General features: G+C 36.0%; 1 protein-coding gene across 3 annotated transcripts in view; it reads right to left on the bottom strand.

Moving 5' to 3' along the window:
- The window catches only part of Ctl2 (Choline transporter-like 2), a 101,017-nt gene that overhangs the window by 46,974 nt on the left and 41,843 nt on the right, over nt 1–12,200 (bottom strand). For all 3 annotated transcript variants that reach the window (XM_071587066.1, XM_071587076.1, XM_071587084.1), the window contains exons 3-4: nt 5,568–5,731; nt 2,979–3,180 (exon numbers count right to left, since the gene is read on the bottom strand). In XM_071587066.1, the coding sequence (XP_071443167.1) occupies nt 2,979–3,180; nt 5,568–5,731 (366 nt within the window). The remainder of the gene's footprint in view (nt 1–2,978; nt 3,181–5,567; nt 5,732–12,200) is intronic.

Below are 12,200 nucleotides of genomic sequence, written 5' to 3'. Positions count from 1 at the left end.
CGTCATGAGTAACTTTTCCCATTCTAAAACCACTCTTATCATTCCCCAAGTAATCATTAGCCCTCTGCTTAATCTTTTCATTGATGATCCTACATACCACTTTTGCTGCATATGAAATCAAATTCAAAGTTCTATAATTCTTACATACCAGCTGCCTTAACATTTTTAAAGTGGAACTAACACAAGTGTAGTGAAATATTCTGGCTGAATTCCTCCCTTATAAATGCTACAAAATAGTCTTTGAAAACTCTTCCTACCATGTTTTCCTAAACCGTTCAGTAGTCCCACAAGGATGTTTTTTTCTACCCTCACAGTCTTATTTGTTTTCAATTCCCTTAATACCCTTTCTATCTTGCAATGAAATATACCTGGATCCAAGCTATACTCATCTATATCATATTCTCTTTCTACGTCTAAACTTACTCGCCTAATATCATTACCAAATACGAGGTCTATTAAAAAGTATCACGAATTTTGAATTTTTGCGGGCTACATATATTTGATTTTTGATTTTTTTATGGCGTTATGTTGGTACTTATGTCTATCACTTATGTTGAAAAGTTCGGCCATTTTGACTGTTCAGTTACTTGTTGACAGCTGTTTTGCTTGGATGTGTTTTAGTTTGTCTTTGATTTTTGCCTGTTCCAAAAAATGGATCAAAGAATCTGTATAAAATTTTGTGAGAAAAATTAAGTGCGCGGATGCATTCTGAATGTTGACTGTGGCTCATGGAAAAGCTACCTTGGACCAAAGTAACGTTTCTTGGAGGTACAAAATGTCCTCAGAGAGCTAAGAAGATGTGAACAACGAAGAGTGTGCTGGACACCCAAGCACGTCAACAACAGATGAAACATTGATGAAGTAAAGAAAATAGCACCGGCCATTCGTCTAATCACCGTTATAGAAGTCGCAGAGGACCTAAACATATTGATTGGCTCGTGCCATTACCAATGATTTGGGCATGACACGGGTCGCCACAAAATTCATACCAAAATTGCTCAATTTTGACCAAAAACCAGCAACACATTAACATTGCTAATGAGGTGTTGGACTCTGTCCGCCATGACCCAAATTTGCTCCTCCCAAATGGGTCATAACTGGTGAAGATGACGTGGAAACTAAAGCTCAATCATCTCCATGAAAGCTGCAGCACGAGCCAAGACCGGAAAAAGCATGCCACATTCGGTCGAATGTGAAATTTTTGCTCAGAGTTTTCTTCGATTGCAGGGGCAAGGTGCACCATGAGTTCTTACCACAGGGCAGAACGGTAAATAAGGAATATTACCTGCAAGTTATGTGCAATTTGCGCAAAGCAATCTGCCACAAACGCCCGGGTTTGTGGAAGAACAAATATTGGCTTTTGCACCATGACAACGCCCCTGCTCACACATCGTTACTTGTGTGCAAATGCTTGGCCAAAAACAACACACCAATGATGCCGCAGCCACCGTATTCCCCTGATCTGCCCCCAGTGACTTTTTCTTGTTCCCAAAACTGAAGAGGCCCATGAAAGGACGAAGCTATTCTACAATAGAAGAGATAAAAACTGCATCGATGGAGGAGCTGAACAAGATCACAAAAAATAACTTTTTGAAGTCCTTCGAGGATTGGAAAAAAATTCAGCAGAAATGTATAATATTTAGTGAGGATTACTTTGAAGGGGACAAAATAAATATTCATGAATAAATAAATAATGTTAGAAAAAACACAAAAGTCATGATACTTTTTAAACAGACCTCGTATATCCTCAATGTATTCTTTCCATCTCTCACTAATCTTTTTAGGTTCAATTAGTAATTTTCCTGCTTATAGAGTGCAAATGGTTTTCCTTTCTTATCATTATAGATATTTCATCTTTCTATACAGCAAACCCATTTCACTCTTCCTGTGTAAACTTTCAATATCTTTGCCCGGCATCCTCTATCATGCTTCTTTTGTGAACAGCTTTTATACTTCTACAATATCATTCAAAAAGTACTGTCACCATACTTACTACTTTATACTTATAACCTAGTGCTTCTTCTTGTACTCCTCCTCAAATGCTATACAAAAACTTAACAGGGACAAACTTGGTCCAAAAATTCACTGACCTATTCAATGGACTCAGCAATTTTGTGCTATGGCACAGATAAGTGTTGACATAATATTCCACCTAAAATTGATATAGGCTGAAAGAGGCCAAATTTAGCTGCTGCCAAAAGAGTTGTGAAGGAGCATTATGACAATTGATTGACTTTAGGTCTACTACTTTGCTTTTAGGTCCAACAACTTTAGAGAAGGAATCATGGCACGCTTATACTAAGTGTGATATTGGAACAGCAATGGGAATAAATCTAAAAAACAAATCCATTTGGAAATTGCAGAGTATCACTCAGATGAATTAACAGTCATATCTTTTTCAAAAATCTCACATTAGAACTGAATGGGAGCTAAGTATTTCATTAAAAATGCAGGCTTAAAATGCTTCAAAGTAAATACTTGCAAAAAATATTCCATTGCTGGAATGGAATAGAACACTCATTAATATCAATATACATTGCAAATATCTGCAACCTTATGATTTGTGTAAGTTTATGGTTTCTTCATGTGTAATTCATAACGCAGAATGCGTCAATTCTTACATGCCTTGATCCTGAGTATATCTAAATTCAACATTTTACAATTTTCTTTTTCAACTAAGATCAAACATGTAGAACAAATAAATTGTGTTCAATAAGTCATAGTTGTAAGGAAAGCCTATTTACATGAAGGTGTTATTAATGCCATGATATATTTGAAACTAATGGGAAATACCAAATTCCAAATGTATATATGATGTAAATTGGAGCAAAAGTTGATGTAGTAAAGTAGAGAAAGGTTAATAGTTTAAGAACTTCCAAGCTACTGGTGATAAATAAAGCTTTGATGGAAGATGGAAATTTTTCCATTTCACATTTTATGAATAAGGAGAGAAACAATAAGTAGATGAAAATACTCACTTGACTCGCTCTTTAGGTACCAAGGTGAACATCGCTGTTGTTCAATAGCAGTTTTCAGTTGATCTACAGTTCTTATACTTTCCTTTTTGAAGCCATACCAGCAAACAAGCTGACTTTGGACTTCAACTGGGTTGAACGACCCTAGATTTTCCAAGTACAAGCCTGAAAAGAAGTCCTGGGTAGGGCACTTCTCCACACAAATCTGTTAAAAGAGGAAACAAATTAATGCCTTTAACACTTAATGTCATCGTGGATCTTAGTTCTAAGTATCATAGTAGATTCTTAAAAAATATTCAAATTACTTTTCCACTGTGTCTTATTTCAAATTATCCTCAATGGTTTTCCCTTTGTTCAGACATCATATAGAAAATTCTGACATAAATATTAAAATTACACAACATAATGCAATGGAATAGATATTAGGCACTGCCAGGCAAAATAAATAAAAATCAAAGTACATAAAGACAAAAAATGAATATGCTTAAAATATCTTGTCAATAAAACAACCCTTTGGGTTCTCACTACTATTTAGGGTATAACATACAAAAGTTGTGACACAGTTGTGAGGACAATAGACTATTTAAGGTGCTTGTGTAGAAACTCAATGATTTTTAAAAAAGGTAAAATGCATAAGAAAAAACTGAAGAATATCAACTACTACAATACTTAAGCCATAGCTTTCTCAACTAATTACTAACGCTAAACACTGAAAAATGAAACTTTAACATCAATATTCTTATACATACACTTAACAAATTTCAAGACTGCATTAGACAACTGAAGAGAGTTAAAATTGACTGCCAGAAGAATGCCATCATGAGTAATTGCTCAAACACACTGCAAGTTCACAAAAGCAATAGAGTGGTAATTTGTACTTGAGCATTTTTATCGGAGGGAAACTTCACGGAAGAAATTAAAGATAAGGTGATTAAAATGATGAGAGGTTGAGACGTAACAGGATATGGAAGGATATGATACAAGGGATAATTTTAGTTAAACAGCGAAAAGCAAGGAAGATGCAAAACATTTCATGTTGGTCAGGTCAGAAGTAATGAGGAGCAGAAGAAACCATTAACATAGGGTATAATTGTTGCTATTGTTCCACATCAGGAAAATGACTACCCACAGTTCAGGTTCAAGATAATCAATTATATCAATAAGATTTCCTTGAAATTGTATAACAGCATGCAAGTAGGTTACATGCTGATAAAATGGACTGAAAGACGTGATGCGTGTATAATGAAGCTTTAAATAGCTAATCAAATGAATGTGGCCATTTTTTAATGCATTTAAAATTACTAAAAGAAACCCAATATGAAGATAAAGCAAAATGAAAAAAATAATGATATTCCAAGAATTAGGAAGATTAATAATACATTGAACATATAAGTAAAAAGGCATATTTAGCTATTTGGCAGTATTTTGAATTGAATAGACTTAGAATTTAGGATAGTGAAAGGAGTACTACATTAGTAAAAGAAGCATGTTTAATAAGGATAGAAATGAAGATCAACAGTAAGAATAAAATATAGGAGATGCAAAGAAAAAATTTATGAAACTTGAAAATTCAGCACGATAGCACACTCTATAGGAGCCTCGCTTTTCAAAAAAAGAGGATGAGTGTTAACCATTGGCTTTTGAGATGTGTGTCTGAAGAAAGCAGAAATGACCTGATTGGAAGCAAACAAAATGTTACAGGAGGTGGGGAGAAATAGGAATGCAATACTCGCCAGCTTAGTAACATAATAACAGGCTGTCTTATGCTCAGTCAAGTCATAATTTCCCTGAGGTTTTCAGTGTTGAAAGGGTTAAAAGGGTTTCCTTATATTTTACCAATAAAAATCCTTGGAAAAAATAATAATAATAATAATTTAGATAATTATTAGTGTGTGGGTATATATATACACACCATAAACACAATAACAATGAGTTCACCCAGTACTAAGCCTGACGACATGTGAAATTCACACATTAGGGTAGGGGGACCAGTGCCTTTCCTGGTGCCAGTTATGGTTTCCTAGGAAGATCTGGTATCCAGGAAAAAAAATAGATGTACATGTACTTTACTGAAAACCTCTGGTCTATGTTAAGAAGTGATACTTTCTTCTTTGGGTGAGAATATGATGGTAGATAAATGATACTAACACCCACTGATATTCTCCTGTATTTTCACTCGCTCATGTATCAGTTTAATGAATTCTAAGTCCATCTACCAGAACAGCAATTTACATGCATGTATAAATATTTTTCAGTTTTTCCTAGTTTATGTTTCCTAAATTGAAACCATTTCCGAAACCTACTTAGCTTAGGCTGTCATTAACATATGATGTAATACCAAAATACAATATGGTATCTATTTTCATAACATGAATTAATGCATCTTTAAACTTCAAACAACTTGCAAAAATTATCAATCTTCAGAAATACCTGGGTTGTCACACAATTTATATTACTTCAAACAGTCAAGCCACAAGCAATTCCTTGAAATAATTTAATATTTATTTAAAGCCACAACATCATATTATACATGCATTACACAATCCAACAAGCATTTTAATATTTGTCAAGTATTTAAAAACCAATGTTTACCTGAGGTGTTGGACATCCAGTGACAATCACAGCTGGTTTTGCGCATTTTGATAGATCAAAAAACAGGAGGTGTGGTTTATTTTTGACACTTTCATCAATTCCACATCGCTGACCTAAGGAATCAGTTGGGAACACCAGTCTTTCAGGGGACCCATGCTTGTAGGCTGAAAAATTGAAAATGTTGATTTTGCAAGTTTAGACCTAATTTGCATGCAGGAGAAATGAATGAGAAAATACAATGATATTTGACACTTGATAATACAAGTCAATTGAGACTATGATGAAAATGCACGGATGTTGGAAAATATCCCTCGATTGCTTGCTTTTTATTGTACATTGGATTTTAAGCTTGGTTAAATACCTTTATTATTGTTCTAACCTAATGAAAGGATTGTTATTTTTTTGGTAATTTAGGAATAGGTATCAATATCTATTTAACACAAAGAAAGACTCACCAGACTTATTTTAAGAATAAAGGTCATTTTGTTCCTGCAACACTTCTTTATATGTAGCTTAGAAAATTATATAAAAAAAGAAGTGGCTATCAAGAATGCTTCAAGAAAAACTTCCTGAAAGCTTCTTGAAAAAAAAAGGCCAATGCATTTTGAAAAAGTTAATTTTTTTGGTCCCTAAAAATAACCATGTGGGACAGATTTCAAATTTCAGACAAACTCTTAAATTAGAAAGTATTTTAGATCTACTTCTAAAGAAAAGAAATCACTTTTTTACTCATAGAGATTGATGAGATAAAAGACTTGGGACTTTCTTATTAAACCAATTCTCATTTTTGGTGAGGGATGAGCCATATATATATGACAGAGTGAAAGTGGGGTAAAATTATGAAAACTAAGAACATGCTTTCTTATTGCTATTGAAACACTTTGAGCAAGGACTACAGATATGGAGGCCAAAAAGACAAGGGAGGGGGAATATTATGGAATGAAAGAGGTAATGGGGATAAAAATTGTAGAGGGATGTGAAAGTAGGAAGGAGGGGAGAACACTATTTGAACTAGTGCACAGCAAAAAATAAGTTCTTCAATATAATTTAATGCTTTGAGTGCAGGAAGACTAGATTAGGACTCAAACTAATACATAAGGGGATGAAATAGGTAAACCTCAAACAACAGAAATATTAAAATATGAATCTCTTAATAAATCAAGGTACACAATACCACAGTAAAATCATGGAAGCATATGACTGAAGAGAGAAAATAGTTTCACCCCACTGAATTTTTCCACATTCCCCATAATACAGACACATCCGATTTATTTATTTTGCCATTCATGCTTAAAACGTCTTTTTCCCCGAGAGAGATATATCCTAAGAACACACTCATTTTGTATATTGCTTTCCTAAGGAAAGAACTGACATCTTCCCACAAAACACCAAGTGATACTTTCTCCCAGGCTTCATCAAGTGAGAATGATATTAACAGCTACCTTTATGATACAAAAATACAGCAAAGTGTCCATTTGCTCCCCCACCCCTACATTTGATATAATAAGATAATGGTTAAGATAAAACTACCTTCATGGTTCACTGATTTATTAACCTCTCACAATGTCATAATATCAGTTAGAATTCATATGTCACCATCCAAAATGAGTATAGAATTGAGTCATTTGGAAATGTTCACATTTTCCACAATTAACTCGACAGTTATTTTATTGTGTGCCTTACATTATCCAACACGTATGAGGATTGATTTTCAAATGTGCACTCGGCAACAATGGTTCAAAATTTGAACGCTGGATGGAGATGGGGTAATATTTGGGTAGAATGCAGTCATTTAGGGGTTTCAATTTTCTGATACTGGCATGCAACCATTTTTTCCATGCCATGGGGCAAGGATACGATACATGCATTGGTAGCATGATTAATCGCCAATCATTACATTACATCAGACATTTAAGATGCAAGACCAAAACGATATGGAACAAGTAAATCCGAGGCAGAGGGAATCTCGTTTTCAGCACGGGAAGAAGAATTCGGAAACAAAAGAGAGTTTCATCAACCAGATGAGGTACACATCGTACAGCCATTCTACCCCGATTCTTCGATGTCTAGGGGCACGTAAAAGGATGATATTTATGGGGACGGGAACAGATGGGTGACGCCGGCGTGGTGGCGCTCCGGATTCGTAGTGGCTCCGCGATGGCTGAGTGATATAGGGGAGATTTGGGCGTCGCGAGGATGGGGAGCGGGAGGACGCGCGTCGGGGGAACGAGCTAGAGGCGCCCCCCTGGCGCCTTATTCGGGAGCGTTCGATCTGACGGCGTCCGTTTGGAGCACGACGCTATTCATCTAATCTTAATGCCATGACTTTTTCAGAGGGGGAAGTAACATCCCATTGAAAATTCCGGTCGACGTGTTCTTTGTTCCGGGGCACTTCTCCATTTAAATGTGGATGCCGGGCATTTGTCTCGATAATGGATTTCATGCTGATCGATGATAGGCACGAAGAAAACCTACTAAAGCTTCACTGAATACGTGTGGTATTTTGAAAATTATCTTGACAAATATTCGGACACAACGATCGAGTTTAAGTACGCCGGTAGCTGGAGACAATTCCCACTAATACAAAAATAATAAAAAACAATGCATCGTATGACAATATCCATGCATGGCGGTAGGATGAAAAACAGCCTTCGGATCAGCAGGTGGGCACGTTTCTGATCAGAATCATTGGGACAAAGGCTTCACAGAATCGCTAAGGAAAAGGCAGTCGACTGATAAGGTCACGGCTATTGATTATAATATCATTCTCCTGCTCATCTTGACGGAACAACGTCTTCCTCATCAGAACAGCATCAGAACCTCGCATCTGCGGCGTGCACAGTATTCACTCTTTATAAACTAGAATTTCAATATCAAGCTGAATGAATTGAATACATTTAAATAGGATGCATTTCCATATCTCGATTTAGTAGTCAGCCTGTAAAAATTATAATTGAAAATTATTTTAGTTCTTCGTGAATAGCAAAATGTTTTTCTTGCTGATAAATTGGACAAATAAAAACAACGGAAACTTAGGAAACCATTTATTTCTTCAAACAACGATAAATACGAACAAACAAGCAACATTTTTGGGGTGAGTGTGGTTTGATTCATCATAAATGTGTTTTTCCGACATCTAAAAAAATACACATTTTACTAAGCGTATTTCCTTTCAATGAAGAATAGGGTAATTAACGATGCACGTACAATTTGACAGTGGCTAGTTAGTAATTAAATTAATGAACAATCGATTTATTTAACTTTCGCGGAAACATTTACCAAAATTCACACCTTGCGCTTATCTTCTAATTTTAACATCACCTGAGAAGTACAAATAGGAAATACTTAATCGTCCGTAGCCTTCCTCATAAATCGCGTAACACCTCTCTTATGTTACGGTCATTTTCTCAGACGTGCATTAAAATTCGCAGCTATTATTCAGGAGCATTATTTGAAGTCGACATACACGAACGAAAAATTAAGCAAACAGGCCTGATGTTTTCCAAATTGCAAAAATGTGCATTCCCAAAGTACCCAACGATTCGTGGGCCAATTGAAATGACATGGCTCTATGGCGCACTGTTAACCGGATCCAACCGGCATGTGGGTTACACTCAACCTGCAACTCAATTTTTTTATAAAAGGGATGTAAATAAACAAAATAAAAGCATATATCTCTGTCAAATTAAAAACCCGAGATTGTGAGAAAGATATTTCCATATGAATATTTGAATAAACCATAAACACAGTAATCAACCCGACGGTCGGTTTAGTAGGTGATGGTAGAGATCGCCCAGTACTAAGCCCTATACGGCGTGTGAAAATTCACACATCAGGGTAGGGGGGCCAGTTTCTGTCCCTGTGCCGGTTATGGTTCCCCAGGAATACCTGGTACCCGAAAAATCACTTCAGCTTGAATATTTGAATAAAGAGATAATTTTTAATGAAATATTTAATTTATTTTATAAACATAACTAAAAATTAGTATTCCCACAGAGTATTAAGACATCAATTTTGTATCAACTACGCTTAATGAAATGACAGTTTCTCAAAAGTCAATATAACACTTGAGCTTCTACCTTCTCGGTGTTTTTACGTCGGAATTAGGAAAATAAAACCACTCTCAATCGATCTGATTGGGTTAACATTATAACAAAAAATTGACTAGGCTAAAAAATATGAGGCCCTGCGTTTCTCGGGTGCGGTTCGTACTCCGTATTGCAACAACATATACTTCTATGTTTTCTCGCCAATCTCGCAAAAAAAATACTACGTGCTCTAGCCTACCAAAAATCACCCGTAGCAGCAAATTTTGTTGGGTTAAAGTGTCCCAGAGAAATTACGCAATTTATGATCAGATTAAATTACGGGTTCCCGGATTCCTGCTTACAAGAACAGCTTAGACTTTCACCTATTTTCGGTTTTTAAGAGAGATCGTTGGTTTTACCTAAATGATGCTATTTTTCACATATACCTAGCAATTTTAATTTTGAAAATGTGACCGGAAGATTGGAGACCATCGGTTCATACTACTTTCAGTAATGGTTTACTTTTAGCAATGGTTAGGTTTTCCTTACCGAAATTTTTTGGCAGAGGAGGTCAGCCATTTTCCTCTTAAGCACACGACAATGACAAAGGATACGATGAGATCATCACGAGGTCCCAAAGAAAGCATTCATAGACAAAACTGTTACCAGTGTAGCACCAAACTAATCAAATTGGAATTTGTTTACATGTTCATAAATTAACAGACGTAATGCTGATACAATCAAGACAGCAATTATTTGTTCAATCCAACTGCGGCACTTGAAAGTAGTAGAACCCTTTTTGATTATTAGAACGGAATTCTAAACAAATTAAATGAATGGGCTTCCATATGCAGAAATGATATTGAACGCAATTTGCAGAAACCATAAACGAGGACGATTTTCAGGTAATAAATTAAACTACGAAACAAAGTAATCCATAATACAAAATTATTATTTATTATTTTTCTGCACTTCAAAATATAACCATCAGCCCGACGTCAATTTATCGTCACTACATGATGCACACTCAAAAAAACTCATTTTTTGATGCCAAAATGAAATTAAGGTTTCACAATACCCTAAAGATCCCCTCCCCGCGATTCGTTAGCAAGCTTGCCTCTCTCATCCCTTTGATAATCCTTAGCGAGCATAAAAGTAATGTTTCCCTGATGATGAGTTAATATTTTAAATATTATAACACGTTATTATTATTATTGGTATTATAGAGATTAAGGTAGGTTTTGGTTGGGCACATTATACGATACAAAGATACATTTCTTGCCTCTTTGACAATACAAAACACACTCGTGACATCCGCACCAACAATAAACCCCTCTTCAATTCTTTGGCTGACTGACAAACTAAATACCTACGCCATAACAATCAGTCAACCTAACTCATTTTATAAATATCCCACCGTTTCAATCCTACCTCCAGTTCTTATCATGCCTATTTAATAATTTCTTACTCATATACGTTGAACATCACAGGTCACCTCCATATACTATTCCCCTTCTGGACACCCCCATAGTCTAACTCCTCTTCCTAAAATTGCCCCTCTGTTATCCCTATCTTCCATTCGCACCTGAGCAGTCTGAGACGTATGTACGTACAGGTTACGGATTAGCCTCCTATCCCTCCAATCGACTAATATTTTCCGTACCACATTCATAATTCTACCAAATTCACTCTATCGAACACCTTCTCAAAAACAAGGAAACAAACGAGTAAATCCTGATTCTATTTTATCTTCATCATTACCGCTATGGATATTATTACTGCTTTGGTATCACGCGTGATTTCCCTTATCTGAAACAAAACTCATCACCCCCTAAATAATCATTTACCCTGCTCTCCATCCTCATGTTGATGATCTTAAGAACCATTTCAGCTTTGAGCAAATTCAAACTCATTGTTCTGTAGTCCTCACATGATGTACCCTTTACCTTTTTTGGAATAGGAACTAACACTGATCTGACAAAATCTTCCGGCCAAGTTCCTCTCTCATAAATGCTACGAATTATTTCATAAAAACTTTTCCTCCCACGTTTTCCTAAACCTTTCAGTAGTCCCTAAACATTGACCTAATCCTTAATTAGGTAAACACTTTTTCCTCATACCCAAAATATATCTCGCTCCTTACTATTTTACTTCAGCCTACCCCTTCTTTATTGCATTTTTAATAAATGAAAATATTTGATCAAACTCCCCGAAATACTTTCGCAAGAGATAAGATCATCTGAGAACACCAAACAAATGAATCTTAGGAAACCAGATACGACCACCAATCGAAATATATGGCTGACTGGAGATGATTTCGGAAATCACCAAGATTGGTGAGTCAGACGCGACTCACGTAGCACTCTGTGAAACCTATTTTGCGCTAAGTTAACATGAAAAGAATAGTCGGGATATTCGTGACCATTCACTCGTCGTGTCGCGGCCGAGGGTGTACGCTCAGCTGTCAATATTACATACTTTAGTGGGGCTCGAGGAGGAAATGTTCTAACATTTAATGACTCTCGACCTCAAATTTCATGGAAGAGGAAGATATATTTAGTTCCTGCGAGACGAGAGACTCTGATGACTCGTCCTGCAGCTGCAA

This window comes from Hetaerina americana, unplaced genomic scaffold, assembly GCF_022747635.1.
Source record: "Hetaerina americana unplaced genomic scaffold, ioHetAmer1.1.p SCAF_1, whole genome shotgun sequence".
NCBI classification, from domain to species: Eukaryota; Metazoa; Arthropoda; class Insecta; order Odonata; family Calopterygidae; genus Hetaerina; species Hetaerina americana.
This window is presented reverse-complemented; position numbering and strand designations above follow the sequence as displayed.